Source organism: Asterias rubens, chromosome 8 (assembly GCF_902459465.1).
Source record: "Asterias rubens chromosome 8, eAstRub1.3, whole genome shotgun sequence".
Classification (NCBI taxonomy): domain Eukaryota; kingdom Metazoa; phylum Echinodermata; class Asteroidea; order Forcipulatida; family Asteriidae; genus Asterias; species Asterias rubens.
This window is the reverse complement of record NC_047069.1, coordinates 12,380,265-12,403,451: the sequence shown is the minus strand read 5'-3', so window position 1 is coordinate 12,403,451 and position 23,187 is coordinate 12,380,265. Positions and strand designations below refer to the sequence as shown.

General features: G+C 39.2%; 1 protein-coding gene across 3 annotated transcripts in view; it reads left to right on the top strand.

The window, feature by feature from the left end:
- LOC117293714 (C2 domain-containing protein 3-like) overlaps window positions 1–23,187 on the top strand; it is a 46,387-nt gene that overhangs the window by 14,605 nt on the left and 8,595 nt on the right. For 2 of the 3 annotated variants that reach the window (XM_033776135.1, XM_033776134.1), the window contains exons 15-37: window positions 238–356; window positions 1,982–2,164; window positions 2,643–2,843; window positions 3,786–4,001; window positions 5,102–5,240; window positions 6,282–6,409; window positions 6,758–6,859; window positions 7,215–7,301; window positions 8,046–8,150; window positions 9,401–9,480; window positions 9,752–9,807; window positions 10,845–10,994; window positions 11,476–11,604; window positions 12,438–12,532; window positions 13,022–13,159; window positions 14,208–14,351; window positions 15,722–15,826; window positions 16,351–16,531; window positions 17,040–17,177; window positions 19,215–19,460; window positions 20,298–20,441; window positions 21,288–21,399; window positions 22,439–22,609. In XM_033776135.1, the coding sequence (XP_033632026.1) occupies window positions 238–356; window positions 1,982–2,164; window positions 2,643–2,843; window positions 3,786–4,001; window positions 5,102–5,240; window positions 6,282–6,409; window positions 6,758–6,859; window positions 7,215–7,301; window positions 8,046–8,150; window positions 9,401–9,480; window positions 9,752–9,807; window positions 10,845–10,994; window positions 11,476–11,604; window positions 12,438–12,532; window positions 13,022–13,159; window positions 14,208–14,351; window positions 15,722–15,826; window positions 16,351–16,531; window positions 17,040–17,177; window positions 19,215–19,460; window positions 20,298–20,441; window positions 21,288–21,399; window positions 22,439–22,609 (3,169 nt within the window). The remainder of the gene's footprint in view (window positions 1–237; window positions 357–1,981; window positions 2,165–2,642; window positions 2,844–3,785; window positions 4,002–5,101; window positions 5,241–6,281; window positions 6,410–6,757; window positions 6,860–7,214; window positions 7,302–8,045; window positions 8,151–9,400; window positions 9,481–9,751; window positions 9,808–10,844; window positions 10,995–11,475; window positions 11,605–12,437; window positions 12,533–13,021; window positions 13,160–14,207; window positions 14,352–15,721; window positions 15,827–16,350; window positions 16,532–17,039; window positions 17,178–19,214; window positions 19,461–20,297; window positions 20,442–21,287; window positions 21,400–22,438; window positions 22,610–23,187) is intronic. The other variant, XM_033776136.1, reaches the window with a different exon arrangement.

The following is a 23,187-nucleotide window of genomic DNA, read 5'->3' as shown; positions in this document are numbered from 1 at the left end:
GTTTCATCCTCCTACTGGCCAGGCTTCGGATTGATGATGTCCAAGCCTACATTCGTATGGACTGTAAAGGGGGTAACCCTGTTTCAGCCATAGAAGTAGACGGAAACGGCCTCTGGAAAAAAATAATTGTAGCCCACACCTTGAAGTGGCCTTTAGGCCTTGTGTGTCTGGCGACTTGCATAAAAAATAAAAAAATAAAAACTTTCTTTGAATCATTATTGTTGTGAATCACTATAGGAGTAACATTTGGCCATCGGTCAGTGTTTCCGATCCGCTTTGATGGGACGGCTGTAGACAGTTGGTGGAAGCAACTGCTTGTGTTCAAGGTGTTCTCCCGGATCGCTGGCCAGAAAACGGTAAGAAAATTAGTCCAAAGTTTTGGGGCGTCTTAATTTGTCACAAAAGACCGTGTTTTTATCTGATCAGGATTCCTGCGATATGTTTTTGCACGCATATAATTTGTTGTTATCCTTACACGGATGTGTGTTTTAAAGGCAGTGAACACTATTGGTTATTACTCAAAATAATTATTAGCATAAAACCTTACTTGGTAACGAGTAATGGGGAGCTGTTGATAGTATAAAACACTAGAGAAACAGCTCCCTCTGAAGTAATGTAGTTTTCGAGAAAGAAGTTGTTTTCCACAAGTTTGATTTCGAGACCTCGGAATTGAAGTCTCGAAATCAAGCATCTAAAAGCACACACAACTTCGTGTGACAAGGGTGTTTTTTTTTTTTTCTTTATTATCTCGCAACTTTGACAACCAATTGAGCGCAAATTTGCACTTGTTATTCTATGCTTATGTTGAGATACACCAAGTGAGAAGACTGGTCTTTGACAATTACCAATAGGAGACTTTCCAACGCTAGGTGGCAGCAGACATACCGGGTAAATTTCCATTGTTTACGTAGTTCTGAACATGCGCATAATTCTGAGAACAATGGATTTACCCGGTAAGTCTGCTGCCCTCTATCGTCCCAGAAAGTCTCCCATTAAGTCCAGTGTCTTTAAAAGCACTCTATACTCAGTACTTTTCTGAGTTCTATTCATAACAAAAATCTGCAAGCAAATCACTCGGGAGGGATTCAAACCCACAACCTTTGCTTTGCTTGAGCAGATGTTTAATCCGCTGCTAATAACTTGGGATTTGAACAGCCTCTAGCCACCGGGCTAGCTCAGTGGTCTTTGGGATTTGAACAGCCTCTAGCCACCGGGCTAGCTCAGTGGTCTTTGGGATTTGAACAGCCTCTAGCCACCGGGCTAGCTCAGTGGTCTTTGGGATTTGAACAGCCTCTAGCCACCGGGCTAGCTCAGTGGTCTTTGGGATTTGAACAGCCTCTAGCCACCGGGCTAGCTCAGTGGTCTTTGGGATTTGAACAGCCTCTAGCCACCGGGCTAGCTCAGTGGTCTAGTGGTAAAACTCTAGCAAGTGTAAATGTTATTTACTTTTTTTAGTGAATGTTAGATAATTATTGATGATAAGACAGTGTCATGGCCGAGTGGTTAAGAGCATCGAATTCAAGTTCTGGTGCGTTTTCACCGGAATGTGGGTTCGAATCCCGGTCGTGACACTTGTGTCCTTGAGCAAGATACTTTACTATAATTGCTTCTCTTCACCCGGGGGAATAAATGGGTACCTGCGAGGGTAGAGGTTGATATTGTGAATGAAAAAGCCTTTGGAGCGATATAAACTGTTGCCCAGGTTGTATACTCCCAAGGGAGCTGAGAAACATTAAAAAGGGATGTTATTGGCCCTATGACCAGGGCACTAATGTAAAGCGCTTAGAGAATTAAGTGTTAGTTATTAGGCGCTATACAAATCGAAAGTTATTATTAGACAGGCAACTTCTGGCTGATTTCCTTTTGTTTTGAGTGCAAAACGGGTTTCTCGTTTTGCTAAAATGTTACCAATTAAGCTGTCTTGATAATGCATCTTTTTGATTCCCCACCATGCCCACCGACTCTCCTGCACCATTTTCAGCCTACACTGCTCGGTGTAGCCAGTGTCCCCCTCCGATCGGTCCTCCAGTCATCGGATCTATCCATATTAGATGTGGACTTGGATGTGAAAGACAAGAGCCAACCATCCTCTTCATCTAAGATGGGACAAGAGTCAAGCACTGATGGGCACAGTCCCAGCGACACCATCATCGGAGATCTGAAGGTTAGTTTAAAGGCGAAGTATGCCTTTGGTTTTTGGACACGTTGGAATGTTTCAATCCTATATAAATATAGATATTATATAAAATGACTAACCCATGAAACCGGTGGCTGCGTTTTTTAGATTGTCGAAAGTCCGGCTCGAATATTCCACAAAGAATAATCCCCAATATGAATACACAGTCTTTGAAACAGTAAGCATTAACACAGTGTGAGAAACATTTGTCCATAAGCACAGTTCTTGCATTGTACATGTACTGTACTATCCAAAGCTACTATACTTCTTACCACATAAGTTTTTGTTGGCAATTTTTTCAGAGTCGTTACGAAATGTATGCAGACCCTTTAAGAAACGGGCTTGGACTTGACTGGCTGCATGCGACGTCAGTGCAAGCAAGGGTTCTATACTCACTTACAGAATTAGTTATTTAAATTTGAGTTTCCCTCCTGGTGTATTACTTGATAGTCTAATTTTCATTTAGGTATCCATTGAATTGGCCTCCGATGCCAAAGATTTCCCCATGGCGCTGGCGAGGATGAAAGTAGCTGAGATGAAGGGGGCAACGATTGTACCTCTACCTTCAAACCGACCACACCTCCCTATTAAGATCCCCACTGGATCTACAGAGAGTGACAGCAGAAGTTCTAGTAGGAGTGTGCAAACGGAAAGTATCAGATCACAGGTAATGTACTTCCATTGTTTTCTACAGTTGTTTTTGCATTTTTTGCCGTAGTCAAACCATTCCACTGTGGCTGAGTGCCTTAAAACAAACTTTGATTTGAGCATTCTATGACCTTATTGATTGATTGATTGATTGATTGATTGTTGATTGATTGATTGGTTGATTGATTAAAGCACCGGTATAACATTGGTAACTGTCAAAGATCAGTATCCGCACTTAGTGTGATCCAACATATAAATTAATGAAATTAAAAAACCTGTGAAAAATCGGTCATCAGAGTCACAAGAAAATATTGAACACCCCTCTATGTCACCGCATTACAGCAAAACCGTTGACTGCTTCTTACTACTGTACACAGTACACACGTTTGAAATCTGTGCAGGGCAGCACAGTGTATTTTTCTCAGTGCTGGGCGAAATTTGTAAGCCTGCCAGCACAGCCCACCTTGGCTACAACACTGGGTACAGCCGTGTGTAAATCTCTTTGCGTGGATTGTTGGCTCTGAGAAGAGCAGTTGGTTTTGTCTTAACGATCCAAACAGTATGCTTTGCTTGTCTTCATGTGTTGTGTTGTTTGTTATGTTTTAACGAAGCATGTTGGTTGGTAAGCCGGTTTTAACAGAAATGTTGAAGAAAGGAAATTGAGTCCTTGACCCTCTTGCCTTAATCTTTTCAAACTCACAAATTCTCTCAGCACAGAAATTATCAAGTTATCTCACCAGGGGACCAACCAAACTGTCAAGTGATGTGTATTGCTCATAAACTGGTGCCGCACCCTTTTTTTGCTTAGCATGCAAATATATTAAGTAATATAGGTGCTAACACACATCGGTGTATGGGTAATAAAAAAAATATTAATATTCTTTATCCCCGATGCAAATTTAACATCTCAAAGTAATATTCACTAAGCAGCTCTGGGAAATTTGAAAAAAAATTTTCTCAGAAGGTTACTGATGGTCTGCCCACAACAGCAAGAAATCACACAGAGGGAGGGCATTCCCTTGATGGGAATAGCCAAGAAGAGTCTATCGTCCATCCACAGAGGGAAAATGAGGGACTTAAGAAACAGCTGAGTAGACAACGAAACAGAGAGGAAAGGATAGCATTAAGACAGCAAGATGAATCGGCACAAGTGTCTCAGAGCAAAACTGAATATGAGGTGAGGTTTAAAGGCAGGGACAAGTTTGGTAATTGTCAAAGACCAGTGTTCTCACTTGGTGTATCTCAACATATGCATAAAATAAAAAACCTGTGAAAATTTGTGCTCAATTGGTCATCGAAGTTGCTAGAAAATGATGAAAGAAAAAACACCCTTTTTGGACGAATTTGTGTGCTTTTTTAATATTTTCGTGGAAAATTACTTCTTTCTCATAAACTACGTTACTTGAGAGGGAGTCGTTTCCCACAATGTTTTATACTATCAACAGCTCTCCAACGCTCGTTACCAAGTCAGTTTTTAAGTTTATTTGTTTTAAGTAACTACCAAACGTGTACCTTCCCTTCAAAACCTAAAAAATAACAGTTGTATAAGATAATATCTAGAATTTTGAGGCAAACTCCAGGCCCCAATTTAATTTCAGTGTTTAACAATTGTATGCTAAGCAGAAACGAGCAGGATACCAATTACAAATTTTACATGTGACATGGTAGTTTGGCTGCTAACCTTATTCTGGTAAGCATGGTTTTATTGTGCTTAGCTACTTGTTGTGCTTAAGCAGCTATATGAAAGTGGGCCCTGGATATGGAGGCAGGGTTTTGGGACGGGCAGACTATTCTTCCCAAGGATTCCTGTTTTCTCAGCAAGTAGACACTATATTCAGCTGAAACTTTAACATGTAACTTTTATCATATCTGTTTTTATAAAAGGGCTAATAAATCAGCATTGCATTGACAAGGACCAATCTATAACCCCTTACCTTTAGGATTATAATAAAAGTTTTATAAAGAAAGGTTTGCGGTAACACCATGTAATGACTATCTCTAATGAGTTGGGGTGGTTCTGAAAAGAACCGTTGGTGTCAAGTTCACGTTTCGATCAGTATGCTCTGATCGTCTTACATGGTGTTACCGCAAACCTTTCTATATCGTATTTCCACCATGCAAAGTTTCAAATCCTACTTAATAATAATTCTAACAAATAGTAACGCAGTCTTATAAAATGCGCAAATTTCTACGCTGTTACAAAGGAAGAGAAAAACAAAAAGGGGAAGTTTAGGTTAGAGGATTTAGTTTTTTAAATTTATTTATTTACTCCGACAGGCCCAGACATTACACTCCCTACTCTTAATCCCAGAGGGAAGAGGGGTGACAATCCACGGTGTGGCACCTCCCAAATCAAGCAGCTATATTCCACACACCCCTCCCAAACCACACCCAGGGTGGGGTGTAGCAGTCCCAGGTAAGGACTCTCTTGTAATACATTTCTAGAACAACAGGTCATTTGTAAATGAACGACGTGAATGAAGATGAATGTTGAATATTGACCCCATGCATGCGCGTCACACGCGGCGACTGATGCCACGCTCACCAGGTTGGTGGGCAGTTAGGTTTACGTGTATTAACACCGCGTCGCCTTAAACGTGCACTTCACTGCATAACGCACAGCATAGAGATATATATATATAAACGCACAATGAAATTGGCCACCAGTATGGAGCATTCAAGATTTTCCTGATGATGAGGTGTGAATGTTAAATTGGATGAATCGTGAATTTAGGTGAATGTTTGATGTCGATTTTAATGATGTCTTATACGATGCCTTATTTGCTCATTTTGAAGTCCTGAGACTACATTTTTATTTGACATGTTTGATTACAACACAGATTAGCGCAAATAACAGTGTGAGTAGAAAATAAGAAAAAAAAAGCTCAGTTTTAGATGTGGAAGGAAAACGCCAATGGAGGAAAACAAAACCCACGCGATCAGGCTTTGTCAGGTTTAGGTCCGAGGTGGGATTTAAAACGGGGTCCACAGATGTGAAAGGTATGGAAAGAAATCATTGAGCCAACCTGGGCCCAATTTCATAGCGCTGCTTAACGGTGAGCAAATTTGCGTGCTTACTGTAGCAGAAAAATTTGCTTAAGCCTTAGCGTATCTCACAGGTATGGGGAAAAATTGGGCAGCCATATTGCGTGTTTACCGTGGATTTGCATTGTGACGTTGTCTATTTTCGTGCAAAGCACCGGACGGTTAGCATGCCTTTTTGGGTGCAGCACTATGAAATGGAAATCGCACAGTAAGCACAAAATCGGCCGCTAAGCAGCGCTATGAAATTGGGCCCTGATCTCAACACATCAGAAGGGCTTTGATATGCCCTTCAGGCTGTGATAAAGCGCTATATAAAAATCAGTTATTATCATTATTACTGTTATTATGTCCTACTGTTTGTTCAATGGACAAATATCAAACCTGTAATTTCTTCCATTATGCTCTCCCCCAGGGCTAGGCGCAGGGCGAGACTTGACAGTCCGGAATACATATCTTGTGTGTCGCCTGTTCTGGAGTGATGATTCAGTCAGGTCTAATGTGTGCTGGGGCGCCACGGAGCCCAATTATAACTTCATGCAGGTAAGGATGACACGCTTTCCTTCAACATATCACCTAAGATCATCGATGTAATAACTCCATCAGGGTTGAAGAGTGTTATCATTAAAAGTTATAATAGTTTACCTGGTGTTGGTTAAGATACTGCTATAGAATTGCAAAGACATTTCGGTGTATATGTGTAAAACCAAAAATTAATATTCTTTAACCCCGATGCAAGTTTTCTATCTATTTAATCTGTATCTGCTGTGAAAAAAAAACCTGTTCCATCAAAATAACATCTTGCTCAAGGTCTCATTTGACAAACAAATTATTTAACTCCTGATCTCCTGAAAGGGACTTTTTTTAAATTGTTTCTTTTTTTTTTATCAGGTTTATCCTGTGCTTCTTACACCATCCCTGCTGGAGAGAGCCAGAAACAACTTCATGATGATTGAGGTTTGGGACAAGAAAACATCTGCCGAGAATGATAAGGTAGTTATGGCTTCATTTTTCCAGGCATTCTGTTTTGTGTACTTAAAAAGCCCAATGAAAACCCATTGCCACACTTGTGGAAATTTTTTTTACCAGCAACGTTAGTTTTTTAAATTTTATTAGAGAGGCTTCTACTTTCCTATGAGGTACAATGTAATACAGACTTCAAGTGTGGACTTCTCCGTCTATTTATGTTATTTTTATTGTTGGTAATTTGCTGTAATTTGTATGGAACTTGTGTGTAATTTGCGCCTTGGAACATCCTCGGATGGAGATGGTGCACAGGAAATGCAATAAATTGCTATTATTATTAAAATATTTTGTTGTAAATTTTCTTGTTCTTTTCTGCTTGCAGCTTGTTGGAATTGCCAAACTACCTCTCCACCAGTTTTACATGTCCTTCAGAGATGACAGGATTGCAAGTACTCTACTCAAGTCACAGGTACGTATCTGTTGAGTTTTAGTTATCCCTCAAGCGCCTTGTAATAAAATACAGAGATGAGACCGTTCAGACTTTTGGCTGAATTCAGACTTTTTATGTCGGCCAAATCAGACAATATTTTTGTCCACTAATAAAGAAATCCTGTTCATTGGTCCACTTCTCTAGTGCTTTGGATACTGTTCTCAAAAGCTCCTTGGAATCTATAACCCCTGGCGTTTCCAAACAGTAGAAATGGCATCATTTCAACATACCTTTGAATTTTTCGTTAGTCTCTCACCCCTGAAACTACTTCACAAACTGCACCCATAGATGGTTACTGGAACTCTCTACCACTTAATCTAAGATCTTGTCCTTGTACCTAAAAATTACAACCTCAGCACAAAATATAGCTAATGTCACAGGTTTTCAAGGACTGATTTTGTTTTGTCTGTTTTTGTTCGTTTTGTTTTTGGTTGTACTGCGCATGTATAAGTCTTTATTATTTTTATTATCCATTTGATTGGTAGAACATGCGTCACGTGCCATCCTATATGTTGTCATGTGAACTGTTGAGGCACTCCAAAAATTAATATAGGAGTCCTACATGTATACGGAAGTATTACAGAATGCATTGTTTCTAAATAGTTTTAGGTTGAACAAAGAAAAGTTTACTAAATTTTTCAAACTTTATCCTGTAAATGTTCAAGAAATAGTTTACACTATTATTGTAACTCTAATTTTATCATCATGATTGATTGATAACAGTACCCAGTAGTAGCGGTGGACAACTACGTGAATATCATAGATCCCTTCACTGGTACTCAGTTTGGTCAGCTCAAAGTCCTACTAGCCATGGGTTCATCAGAACAGGTATGGATGGAACCAGCTCTACTGCTGTCATTTATTTGAGCAAAGCTTAGAAATAAACGTTGCTCATTTACAAAAAAACACTGTTTTTGGTAGTTTTGATGATGCTAAATCATGCTTCCAATGGTCAATTTTAAAGGGCTGCCTAATGTACCAAAATAAGCTTCGCACAAAACAATATCACTTACCAGTAAATTGTAATTAGCCAGGACACTTTTTTTTTTTTTACTGATGTCCTATTATTTTTTGCTCAGCCATGTTTTCTTAAGCAGCATTATCTGCTGAAGCAGCTTATGCAATTAGGCCCTGATCTGGACCCTGAACTGCAATTTTGATTAGCAGAAATAGGTTACCAGCCAAAAATAGTATCATATTCTAATGTACAAGTTGTGACTGGTTTCCTGTTAAATGTTAAATGACACTTAGCAGACATTTGTGAAACATTATCTTGCTCAAGTACATTGTAGCTCCATGACATTGGGCTCAGGGGGCCAATTTCATACAGCTGCTTAAACATGTTAAAGGAAAGGTACACGCTTGGTAATTACTCAAATATAATATTAACTTAAAAACTGACTTGGTAACGAGCATTGGAGAGCTGTTGATAGTACAACAAAATGTGGGAAACAACTCCCTCTGACCTAACGCAGTTTTTGAGAAAGTGGTAATTTCTCACTAAATAATAAAAGACTTCTAGCTAGACGTCTTTTATTCTTATCTGAAAGCACACAAATTTGTCCAACAAGAGTGTTTTTTTCTTTCATCATTTACTCACAACTTCGATGACCAATTGAGCCCAAACTTTCACAGGCTTGTTATTTTATGCTTATGCTGGGATACACCAAGTGAGAACACTGGTCTTTGACAATAGCCAAACGTGTACAGTGCCTGTAAGCACAAGCAGCAGCTGAGCACAACAAAGTCGCATGTACTAGAATAAGGTTACCAGCCAAAACACCATGTCACATTTACAATTTGTGACTGTTGTCTAGCATATTTTAGCGTAGAATAAGATTGTTAAGCAGTATGTACTGCTGAAGCAGCTTCATCAATTTGTGCCCTTGGGCCGATTTCACTAAGCAATAAAATTCATTGCAAGACAAATTTTCAGTTTCACCATAGTGATTTGTATTGTGACATCACGTTTTACTAAGCAACTACGATTGATTTGCAGTTACGATCACTCTTAGATCTTTGTGAAATGGACCCCAGATCTGTAATGATATCAACCTGTTTTTCTGATCTTGCTGTAGATCTCAGCTGTTCAGAGACTGAAATGTGGTGTAGACGTTGCAGACTCCAGACCAATGAGGCCTGGCCATTACCTAGAAAGGTAAGGTAGAACACTTCCATTATAAACTGATGTCCAAATAACGGAAGCGTTGCACGGCATTTTCAGCTCGGTCCTTTATCGGTTTGCCATGACCCTGCCTACCTCGTCGCCTACTTTTTTATTCCCTTAAATCGGAAGTTTGACATGCAATTGAAGTTTGGGAATGTATTAACTACCTCACAATGGACTGGCACACCCACTGATACAGTCCACGGTCCCTAGTTTCTGTGTCAATAGCTTAACACTTATTTTGTCCTCTAATCTTTGGCAGGGGAGAAGCTGTCTCCAGGAATGTTGATGAGCAAGAACCCTCTTCAGATGAACTAGGTATGTATACTCTATAAGATGATGTTGTGAATGATAATAGAAAGGATGACCCATGCTCACAAACGGTTGTCTTTTATAGTACTAGACATGCAAGAGTGTATGTGCCACAGATTTCACAAATAGTTTTTTTCTCACATAGTTTTCAAAATAAAGTTGTAACAAATGTTAATAATAACAATTTAATATAGAACTGTAACCTAGACCACCATAGCTAGAGGCAGTTCCAGTCCTATACTTAAGCAGGTACTGCAACGATTTAATAGATGGGATAAATACGATTATTTGGTTTTTACCCTTACTCTAGCTACCGGAGAATCGTAGTGGTCTAGTTGGTGAGACATCTACTCTGGAATAGCAAAGGTCGTGGGTTCGAATCCCACCTGAGTTATATGCCTGTGATTTGTTTTCACAGAACTTGGAAAATTACTAAGCAGGCCTGATACTTCACGGAGGCAACGGAGGCGATTGCCTCCGTTGCCCCTTGCCATTGCCTTGGTGCCCTTGAAATGCTCCAGTAGAAATTTACAATTTCCTCATAGAGTGCCCTTTGTCAAAGAGAAAATGCCTTGGTGCCCTTGCCCTTTCAAAAACGAAGCATACAGGCCTGACTAAGTATACAGTGCTTATAAACACATCGGTTTGAAGGGTTTTGTTTACCTTTGGTAGATCAATTGTTTGGCCAAGATATGAATCCCTACTCACTGTGCATGAAGATGTACATGTGGGGCCGATGTCCTGTTGAAATTTCAACTTCATAAAGGCGTCACGTTTTTGAGAAATTAAGTGAAAATCCCATGGCAAGTTTTTCATGAGAGTCGCGTAAATCCGTTGTACATGCTAAAATCATTTTTGTGAAGTTGTTTTTCTCATTTCTCAAAACTACAGCACCTCAGCAAGTAATAGTTTAAGGAAGCTTTTATCACCATTATCTTTAAACCATGTAAGTTTAATGTAAATCTGTGGACTTTTGTGTCGTACAAGAAGTACCCAAACCCTTTAAGGTATGTAAATGCCTAGTTGTAATTTATTGTACCCAGTGGAACATGTCTTTGAGGTGATCGTGGAAGGTGTGAGAGGTCTACCTCAGCTGGAGAACACAGTGTGGGGCGAGGCGGATTGCTTTGTGCAGTACCACTTTCCCTCCCAGGCACAGCACAGGGCCTCAGCTGGTGTCGCCGTTACGTCAGGTAAGCTTATATTTCAATTTCATTGCATAATCACGATATTCTTCCTACTTAAGTCTGAATTCTGGGTTTTTGTTTGTCCTTGGGAAAAATCTGAAAACTTGTCATTAAACAGCCTGAAATGTCTGTTTCATGAATAAATTCTACACCATGTGTCGATAATGTAGGTCAGCCCTTGTAATCAATAAAATATTACTATTTTGTTCCAATGACCAAACATGTCTGATAGATTCTGGTTGTGAAGCTAATGACTCTCGGAAAAGTTAGTTAAATCACTGTACTAGTCAGGAACCCAATAAGAAGGGAAGACAATCAAAGAAGTCCCAGTTTTGATGTACATTTAGGTGTTGGAGGAAAATCCCATAGCAATATTTGAGGTGAAAACCCACTCGCTCAGTTAGAGACTGGAAAACCCAATAACTATCAGTAGGATGTTGTACCTTAAAACAACAAGTCTGTAAGGTTTGTAATGTTTCATCCACAGTCGGGCCAGTGTTAACACCCCACCAAACACCAACTACACTCTGTATGCCAGACCCTACCTTCCACGACGTGTCCAGACACAGGCTTCAGCTGCCAAGAGGTACTCCTGTACAGAGGGAGCTCTTGACTGGTGAGTCCATTCTTATGTATCAAACACAACTATTGGATGTGCTGCAGCGGGCTATTTTGGGACCTACCGAGGTGACAGCGAACATAATTTTCACCCTGTGTATCAAACAGGTTTCTCATGTAATCAATATATTGGATGTGCCACAGGGAGCAATTTTAAGACCTAACAAATTGACAGTAAACCTAATTTTTACCTCTGTATTCTGTTTAACCTAATTATAACACTCTTCATTATTAGTCGTCCCCATAGCACACAGTTCTTGGGGGAGATACTTTTCTCATGCTGGCCCTTCCACTTAGCCTAGCCTATCCGGAGAGTAGTTTGGACTAGTTTCAGAGATTGTTTTCTTACATTGTCATATTGATAGTTGTGAGTTTATGCTGTCCTGAAATGTTGCTGTGTTATTTTTTTTCTAGTTTGTATTTTGTTTTGCGCCATGAGCGACAAAACTTGAGGGAAACCAGTTTGTTATAAGTGTTTTTTAACATTATTATTATTATTATTATTATTATTATTATTATTATTATTATTATTATTATTATTATTATTATTATTATTATTATTATTATTATTATTATTATTATTATTATTATTATTATTGTTATTGTTATTATTATTATTATTATTATTATTATTATTATTATTATTATTATTATTATTATTATTATTATTATTATTATTATTATTATTATTATTATTATTATTATTATTATTATTATTATTATTATTATTATTATTATTATTATTATTATTATTATTATTATTATTATTATTATTATTATTATTATTATTATTATTTTTAAACCAAGATTCTTGTTTCTGTTTTTCCACAGCGTGTGCAGGGGTCGGTGGTGGAGCTGGTGGGATACCGTTTGAAGTCTGGTTTCGTTACTACTACCCCAACATCAGAGACCAGGTCATTGCTAAAGTATGTATACGGCCTTTTTAAGTTTAATTTTAACATTATGGCTAAACTTCTGAATGCACTTTTTAATTACCCCCATCGTGTTTAGTCTATAAATGTTCCATTATTTAACAACATTTCCCAGAGTTCTCTGTAAACACTAAAGTTCTAATTTGTGGCTTCATCTTTTATTAAAATACTTATCATTTTTTTCTCTCCATTTTGTGCCTTGAGTAGCACAAACTGATAACTGGATTCGCACAAAACATTTATACACTTTGTTGTGAAGAACTTCAATACTTTGTATTTTGTATTTGATGGCAACCACTTACATCAGTAATTTTGCTAACTTGTAGAATTGGTAATCAATGATGAATTATTGTACTAACTGGTTATGTTCACAGCAGCTTGCATGCGCCCGAAGTAAACAACTAATTTGAAACTAACTATTAAACTATTATGTGAACTTGTTGATGATTTTCTATTTCTATTTGTGTGCTTATTTTGATGCAGTCAACTCTTCCTCTTGCCAAGCTGTGTGCGATGGTCACAATGCAGAGACGAGGTGAACCCAGTGTTCAGACCTTCTCCCTCCCACTACGACTTCAACACCCGGATCAGGAATCCCTTACCAAGGAACAAATAGCAAAGGTTAGTACTTGCAGCTTTTGTTGACCTCATTTAGAACCTCTCATCACTCTGCTATTGGCTACAGCACACATGACTAAAGAATATAAAGTAGGGGGGTTAGATACAAATGACAACTGTAGTGTAAGGCCGTGTCCGAAACGGCGACTTCGGCTACAGCTACGGCTAGATCGCGCGCGTCTGCCTATTCTTCAACACTGGTAGACGCACTGATCTAGACGTAGCTGTAGCCGAAGTCGTTGTTTCGGACACGGCCTAACTCTTAGCGTCCACCCTCTGCTTAGGCATTACTATCAACAAAGTTAGGTTTTTACTATTAAAGGCACTGGACACTATTGGTAATTACTCAAAATAATTGTTAGCATAAAAACTTACTTGGTAACAAGCAATGGAGAGCTGTTGAAAGTATAAAACATTGTGAGAAATGGCTCCCTCCGAAGTAATGTAGCTTTTGAGAAAGAAGGAATTTTCCACTAAAATATTTGAATTTGATTTTGAGACCTCAGAATTAGATTTTGAGGTCCCGAAATCAAGCATCTGAAAGCACACAACTTGGTGTGACAAAGATGTTATTTCTTCCATTATTATCTCTCAACTTCGACGACCAATTAGGGGTAAATTGTGGTTTCGAATCCCAAGCCATGACACTTGTGTCCTTAAGCAAGACACTTAACCATTGCTTCGTCCTTCGGATGGGACGTAAAGCCGTTGGTCCCATGTGTTGTGTAACGCATGTAAAAGAACCCAGTGCACTTATCGAAAAGAGAAGGGGTCTGCCCCGGTGTTCCTGGCTGTGGCTGCTGTATGCGCCGCAGCACCTTGTAAACCATTATAAGGTGCTAACTTATTCGGTCTCAAAATTCATCACTGCAATAACCTATCTTTCTGAAAGTTTGTAATATACTCAGCGCCTTGAGTACCTTGTTTGGTAGATACGTGCGCTATATAAGACTTCGTTATTGTTATTATTATTATTATTATTTTTATGGTGAAAACAATGATGTAATGTAAAATGATGTAAAATGATGTAAAATACTTGTCTTTTGTGCAGCTTCAAGATGCAGGACTTATAGATGTGACAATAAACTATCGTCATACCGTGGTACAGGGCCAAGGCTCTGCTCCTAGGGTCAGAGAGATGGGTGGACCTCAGGTGTGTCTCTCAGTGGGAGTCATTCGAGCATGTGGCTTAAAGGTAACTATTGGGATTGCTTACAAAGAAGGCTTAAAGGCACTGGACACTATTGGTAATTGTCAAAGACCAGTGTTCTCATTTGCTGTATCTCAACATTTTATGCATAACATAACAAACCTGTGAAAATTTGAGCTCAATTGGTCGTCAAAGTTGCAAGATAATAATGAAAGAAAATAAACACCCTTGTCACACGAAGTTGTGTGCTTTCAGATGCTTGATTTCGGGACCTCAAAATCTAATTCTGAGGTCTCAAAATCAAATTCAAATATTTAAGTGGAAAATTCCTTCTTTCTCAAAAGCTACGTTACTTCAGAGGGAGGCATTTCTCACATATTTTATACTATCAACAGCTCTCCATCATGTCCATTGCTTGTTACCAAGTAAGTTTTTATGCAAACAATTATTTTGAGTAATTACCAATAGTGTCCAGTGCTGTTAACTTTCTGAGAATATTGGAACTGCTCATCTGCAGACATCATCTCCAGGGTGCGAAATTAACGGTTGCCCGGGGCAACCAAAAAAACATCCGGGCAACCTGTGATTGTGTCGCCGTTGCCCGACGGGCAACCTTATGAAAAACAACAATTTAGGCCTAACCTGCTTATATTGTGCCAGCTCCAAAGATCGTTTGAATTTTCCACACAAAAAAAATATTTATGATGTTCAACCATTTTTGTATATTCCACTGGGATCACTGGTGCCAGGCGTGTTATGCTGCACGCGCACATAACAAGCGTGTGGGAACAGCTAGCGAGCATGTGTGAGCGCAGATCCACTCGCTACTTTAATTTGCGTGGTTGACACTGACAGTTCTAATATTTACGAAAGTTGCATGACACAAAGAATAACAACGATTACCTTTATCTCTTTTTTTTCGGGCAACCTATTTTTCTTGTGGGCAACCTATTTTCAGTTGCTGGTTGCCCCGTACCCTGATCTCTCTGATTTAAGTGTTAAAATCAAATACATTTTTAAAAGATTGGTCAAAGTAAAAATTGTAAGAACTATCAAGCTTAGACAACTTTCCATTATTATCATACGTTTGGTTTGTTTTGTTTAGGAATTAACCAATCACAGGGCCCTAAAGCAGGCTACTCAAAGTGAGGTCTCAAATCGGGGAAAGTGTATTAAAAAGAGTAAATTATAGCACAACAACTTGATCGTAAATCAAAAGGGTATCTACCATGTTTGAAAATATAACTGGTGTTTTGCATTTTGTCCTAGTCCATTTCAGGGGACTGCTAGAAAATAACACTCTTGTGTTTTTTGTATGCTTTGTTTACTTTTAAACAAGTGTGGATCATACTTCTAAGTACATTTTATTTGTTTTGAAGATTCTCAAGTCATTCCTTTTTATGCCACTTTCCTAGAGTGCTGCAAAATCCCTTGCCAAGTTTGATAGCGGTCTACAGTATGCCAGTGAGGTCGGGGTCAATGCCTACATCAAGATGGAACTCTCCTTCCTGTCAAAGCAGGTGATTATCTTACTAATTAATATGAAGGTGTGAGAGCTCTGTGTAGGGGTTTATTTTGTTCTGTAAAAGACGTCAAGCTCTCCTCACACTCCTTCGTCTTCTTTCCCATTCAGGTTTTAGGTTATTTTTCTCATCATTACACATGTAGTTGGTGCAATATAAGGAAAACTTCTGAACGGGACTTAATAATAGTATGGGGAGGTCGCAGACAAGAAGCCTAAGTTTGTACAATGTCTGGCCTCTTCAAAAAGTATACAAATAAATGGTTACAATCATAGGTCAGCCCTTGTACAGTACTTTATAAAATATTTATGCTTTTTTCATTGAACCAAATATCATGCCTGCTTTTCTAAATAAAATTAAAAACATATTCTCAAACATTTTGGTTTTGTTTTGTTTTTCCCCCAATGTAATGAGACGTAGTCTTTTGAATTGTAATAACATTACAGGAGTGTAATACTTAAGCATTCAGTTAATTTAGTTGAAACTTTGTTTGTTATGATTTGAGCACATTTTTCTTACAGGATGTACGTGTGACGCAGACTATCGCACGTTCCTTTGCACCGGAGTTTTCACACCATGTGGACTTTCCGTGTCCGCTTCTCTTTGATGAGCAAGAGAGTGACAGTCTGAGTCTAGCAGAGGCTTTGGAGTCCGCTGAGATGATTCTACAAGTGTGGCATCAAGTACCTGGGTTCAGACCAGGTAAGCTCCAATCCTTGGCATTTGCCGAGTTGTGATCCAGAGCTTTAAAGGCATTGGACACTTAAAGTAATTACTGAGAAAATATAAAAAAAAGTTTAAATGGCCTGACGTTTCGACCCTAGCAGAGTCTTTCTCGAAGGCTAAAATAATTGCTTACATAACAACTTACTTGGTAACGCGCAATGGAGAGCTGTTGATAAGAAACAATATTGTGAGAAATGGCTCCCTCTAGAGTAACAAGAATTTGGGGAAAGAGGTAGTTTCTAACTCAAATATTAAAAAAACACTTAAGGCCTGAAGCCTTTTATATAGGCATCTGAGAGCACACACATTTTTGCAACAAGGGCTTTTTTTTTCATTATTCTCTTGCAACTTTGACCACCAATTGAGCCCTAATTTTCACAGGTTTGTTATTTTATGCATATGTTTAGATACACCAAGTGAGACAATTGGGTTCATTCAGACATGATATAAATATCTGTTAATATATTATTATTTTCATCATTAGAAAATGTTGCAAATGTTATCCCTGTTGCGGACGGACGACACCAAGGGATCTCTGCACAGAGAAGGTTTGCCCCCACTGGAGATGTTCTACTGGGATCAACTACCGTACCACTGCACTCTCTATTGGCACAAAGAACAGGTATCTTCCGTCTACACTTCATATTTTATTTCCCTTTGACATGGCAAAAATTTAAATTCTCCTCAAATAGCACTTACATGCAAAATAGCCCAAAACCACTAGGCTCCGAGATACAACATTTATTGTTTTAGGAGATACAAGGTAATTACACAATTTATTACAAAGCTGCTGCACTGACATAACATTTTGTTTTCAATTTCATTATTCTTGTGCAGTCCCTTTGGTTTTGTTCACAAAATCAAACCAAGCACTTTGTGGCCTTTTCAAACCAGGTCCCAATTTCATGAAGCTGTTAAGCAGAAAATACTGGTAGAGTTTGAAACTTTGCATGGAGGGAATATGATAAAGTGAGGTTTGCAATACCATTACATGATAATCTCTAATTGAGTTTGGCTGGTTCAGAAAAGAGCTGTAGTTTTCAGCATCGACAGTTCGATCAGTGTCCTCTGGTTGTCTTCTGGAACAAGCTGGACTCTGATGCTGCATTTTTAGGTTTGGAATGAGCTAGATTTCATTGTGCTATTTTATGTAATTTAATGTTTTTATCCATCCTGTTATTGGCACTAGCACTGTTGGATTTGGCTAAAATAACAAATAAAATAAAAATGTAAACTTACGGGAGTTTTGGCTGGTAACTTTTTTTCTGCTAAGCAACACTTTTGAGTGCTGAACAAGTTTTTGTGCTTACAGGCTTTATGAAATGGGTCCTGCCGTCGATTTCACCAAACTCTTCTTAACTTAGGATGAATCTTAGGACTTACATGTAGGGCGGGTTCAGTTCCGTATCCAAATTAGTAGGACACAATAAACCCATCCTGAGTTAGGACAGGTTACTCGTCCTAACTCGAATTAGGATTAGTCCTAGCGTTTTGTGAAATCGGCTGCAGATCCCATTATTATCAACAAGTAGACACACTCACAATATTGCTGTACTTTCCTACGCCACTCCCTAAGGTATACAGGGGTGGTACTCACTCACAATGCCCACACCAGGCTGGGGCAAACAACCCACTCAACCTGCAGATCCCATTATTATCAACAAGTAGACACACTCACAATATTGCTGTACTTTCCTACCCCACTCCCTAAGGTATACAGGGGTGGTACCCACTCACAACGCCCACACCAGGCTGGGGCAAACAACCCACTCAACCTGCAGATCCCATTATTATCAACAAGTAGACACACTCACAACATTGCTGTACTTTCCTACCCCACTCCCTAAGGTATACAGGGGTGGTACCCACTCACAACGCCCACACCAGGCTGGGGCAAACAACCCACTCAACCTGCAGATCCCATTATTATCAACAAGTAGACACACTCACAATATTGCTGTACTTTCCTACCCCACTCCCTAAGGTATACAGGGGTGGTACCCACTCACAACGCCCACACCAGGCTGGGGCAAACAACCCACTCAACCTGCAGATCCCATTATTATCAACAAGTAGACACACTCACAATATTGCTGTACTTTCCTACCCCACTCCCTAAGGTATACAGGGGTGGTACCCACTCACAACGCCCACACCAGGCTGGGGCAAACAACCCACTCACAATATTGCTGTACTTTCCTACCCCACTCCCTAAGGTATACAGGGGTGGTACCCACTCACAACGCCCACACCAGGCTGGGGCAAACAACCCACTCAACACACTCACAATATTGCTGTACTTTCCTACCCCACTCCCTAAGGTATACGGGGGTGGTACCCACTCACAACGCCCACACCAGGCTGGGGCAAACAACCCACTCAACCTGCAGATCCCATTATTATCAACAAGTAGACACACTCACAATATTGCTGTACTTTCCTACCCCACTCCCTAAGGTATACAGGGGTGGTACCCACTCACAACGCCCACACCAGGCTGGGGCAAACAACCCACTCACAATATTGCTGTACTTTCCTACCCCACTCCCTAAGGTATACGGGGGTGGTACCCACTCACAACGCCCACACCAGGCTGGGGCAAACAACCCACTCAACACACTCACAATATTGCTGTAATTTTTCTACCCCACTCCCTAAGGTATACAGGGGTGGTACCCACTCACAACACCCACACCAGGCTGGGGCAAACAACCTCCAAGTCTCTCCACGTCAGAGTCACCCAAGTCCCTTGGGAGGAGTGGCCTAGAGAGGGTGGGAGGCGGTCTGGAGCTGTCCATCAAGTTCCCCCATCAGGGAGACCGAGATCGGGTCATGGAGGCCGGGAGGAGAGTAGGCTGGTCTCCCGATGATCATGAAGGAATGGAGGAGATGGTGGATGAGGAAGGTATGTTTATCACAAAGTCTTGTGTGATTAGAGTCGGTCTCTCTTTATTGTTTAAACTGTATTACTGATTTAAAGGCAGTGGATGTTAGCATAAAAACATACTTGGTAACAAGCAATGGAGAGCTGTTGATAGTGTAATACATTGTGATAAACGGCTCCCTCTAAAGTAATGTAGTTTTCGAGAAAGAAGTAATTTTCCACAAATTTGATTTTACCTCAAAATTAGATTTTGAGTTCCTGAAATCAAGCATCTGAAAGCACACAACTTTGTGTAATAAGGGTGTTTTTTCTTCCATTATTATCTTGCAACTTCGACGACCAAATTTTAATAAGTTTGTTTTTGTATGTTGAGGTACACCAAGTGAGAAGACTGGGCTTTGACAATTACCAATAGTGTCCAGGGTCATATACAAACTTGTGGCTGCACCCAACACAAACTTTGCCTCCTAATGTTTTGCTGACATGCAATGACTGGAGTAGAAACATCTTTAAAAATATCGTATTATGTTTGAGTAGATGGAAAAAGGTCAACTGTTAATCTATGGTTTTGAACCGCTTCAATTGTTTCTTGTTACTCCAAAGATGCACATCTTGGAAATCATTTTTGGCTGTACTATGAGTACTGGGTTCTTTTATGTGCATTGCATAACATAAATTATTCTGATAATGACTTTGTGTTTATATAAAGGGATTTTGTTTTTAAATGTTTCTCTGTAAGCGCCATGGAGCATTGTTTTCGATGAAACTACTGCTATATAAATTTATTATTATTATCATTATAAGTGTCTTGTGCAAGTATTTTATGCAGCATTTCATTTCCCCCACTCTCTCATACAGGTGGAGCAGCTGGTTCCCGTTCTGCGGACATTAGTATAAACATTGATTCTGCCTGGTTCCCTGTTCATGCTGCTCTAAGGCCCGGTCAGAATGCTCTTGACTCTGCTGCAAAGGCTTACGTCAGATATAAGTTCTACGACAAAGGTAGGTCATCCGTGCGGAGTAAATCTTTCTCAATTCTGTTGAGTAATGAATAATACTTACACCATAATAAATCTTCTCTTCAATTCTCTGGTAAAATAAAATCTGGTCCAGTAAACATTTAGTGTTACAATCAGCCGAGCAGTCTGAAGGAGGTTCCCCCAAAATCTGAGCTCTGCCATGGTCTGTGGCTGTGGCTGCAGCTTGATGATCAGGTGAACATGCATTGAAGTATAGGAAGCACAGCAGCCGCTGCCATAGCCTTAGTCTTGGTTCAAGATGCTCCTGTTGTTTATTATCTAGAAAGCTTGATGATCAGGTGAACTTGCATTGAAGTATAGGATGCACAGCAGCCGCTGCCATAGCCTTAGTCTTGGTTCCAGACGCTCCTGTTGTTTATTATCTAGAAAGCTTGATGATCAGGTGAACATGCATTGAAGTATAGGGTGCCCAGCAGCTGCAGCCATAGCCTTAGTCTTGGTTCCAGACGCTCCTGTTGTTTATTATCTAGAAAGCTTGATGATCAGGTGAACATGCATTGAAGTATAGGGTACCCAGCAGCTGCAGCCATAGCCTTAGTCTTGGTTCCAGACGCTCCTGTTGTTTATTATCTAGAAAGCTTGATGATAAGGTGAACTTGCATTGAAGTAGTGGATTCCGAGCAGCTGCAGCCATAGCCTTAGTCTTGGTTCCAGACGCTCCTTTTGTTTATTATCTAGAAAGCTTGCCCTCGACAGGATAACAGGAGGGTCGTGAACCAAGACTACAATAGCCACAGTTACCAATTTAGGGATGGCACCAAGAAAAACCATAAAGTTGGTTGATGCTGATGTATTTGTATGTTTACAGGATCAATATGTTCCAAGCTGTGCTATGTGGATGTGAATGATGAGAACTACATCCAAGCTGACTTCAAGCACAGTCGTCACTTTCATGCAGCGTTCAGTCAACCCCTGGCCTGGTATGTACAATGTAGAATATGCTTTACAGTCAATCTCACCAAGCTGTCCTGCGTTGTCATATTTGCCTCTACTTTGAAAATCCTTGGCTGTTCCCAACTCAGTCTAATCTACTTGTAGCTCATTTCAAACCTTGGGGTTCTGTTATGACATATTTTGAGTGTCAATGGTAGGGGGAAAAAACCAATCTGAAAGTCCAATTGAAAAGAATTTTATTTGGGAAAGAATGTTATATATGTATAATAAAAAAGAACATAAATCGGTGTCATAATTCAAAATCCCCAAACCTGTTTTCAATGTCTCATTTTTTTCAAGCTCCTCTAATACCTTATTGGTGGATACATGCTCTACAGTATATAAGACTATACTTGATTTATTATTATGACGACTCCCTAAAGGGGTTTTGATACCTTTTGTAGATCACGTTTTTAACATGACATGAATCCCTACTCATTGTGAATGAAGATGTTTTGTAAACCAAAGAGCAAAATTTACAGAAGAACCACGTAAATCCGATTTAGATGCTTTAATAATTTCCGTGAAATTTCTCAAACCTACTGCACATCTGAAGTTATATTTCAAGGGAAGCTTTCTATCATTATCTTTAAACTTTAAGTTTAATGTAAATCTTGTAAGTTTAATGTAAATCTGAGGACGTTTTTTTTTTTTGTGTGTCGAATGTCCACAGATTTACATTAAACTTACACAGTTTGTAGATAATGATAGTAGAAAGCTTCCCTTCAAATATTACTTGCTGAGGTGCTGTAGTTTTTGAGAAATTAGTAAAACAATGTCATGAAAATAATTTTTGTCTCACCGATCTTGACACGCAATTTTAGCTTTTAAAAAGGTATTTTCATGACATTGTTTTACTCATTTCTCAAAAACTACATCACCTCAGCAACTAACATTTTAAGGTACGCTTTCTACTATCATTATGTGCAAACGGTGTAAGTTTAATGTAAATCTGTTGGTTTTGTGTTACAAAAAGTACCCAAATCCTTTAAGAAGTAAGTTGAGAAATGTAATTTTTGTCTGTAGGTATTTGAGAGAAGAACGCTTGGAGCTGCAGCTCTGGGTCAGCTTCAACCAGGAGCTTTCAGCTGAGGAAACAAGCCACACTCGCCCACGCCAACGAGATAAGCTGATTGGCTGTGCCTATGTGGACATGTCCGCTCTGTGCGACAAGAGGATCAAGCAGCATAGGATTAGGTAAAATATATCCATATTCCAGATCCCTTATGGTCAGGGGCCAACTTCATAAAGCATGTAAGCATACAAACTTGCTAAGCACAGACAAATCTTGCTTGACAGAAACTGTTTACCTTCTAAAATTCCATAAGGTTTATATTTTGTAACTGGTGCCCCACCCATTTTTTGCTTAGCAAATAAATTTTCTAATTTTCTGCTTAACAGCTTTATGTACTTGGGCCTTGGCAGTTTGGACATCTGGGCTCGATTTCACAAAGAGCTAACACTGTTCTTAAACCTTTATGACTGAATTGTTTGGACGTGAACAAGCATTGATGACCAATTGTTTGATTATTCAAATGTAAAGCACATTCTTACACAACCATCTTTCATTCAAAGGCTGTTTTTACAAACTCTATTATCACCTTAAAAATAATAATTAGAACACTTCTAATTAAACACTCGTGGCGAGGAACAAAATACAAACTACAAAATAATAATATAGCAACATTGAAAAAAAAATAATCAATTCAGAAACAAAATAGGTTATACCAAAAATTTCTTACTTATTGAATTATTTTAGATAGAGCCCAAAATTA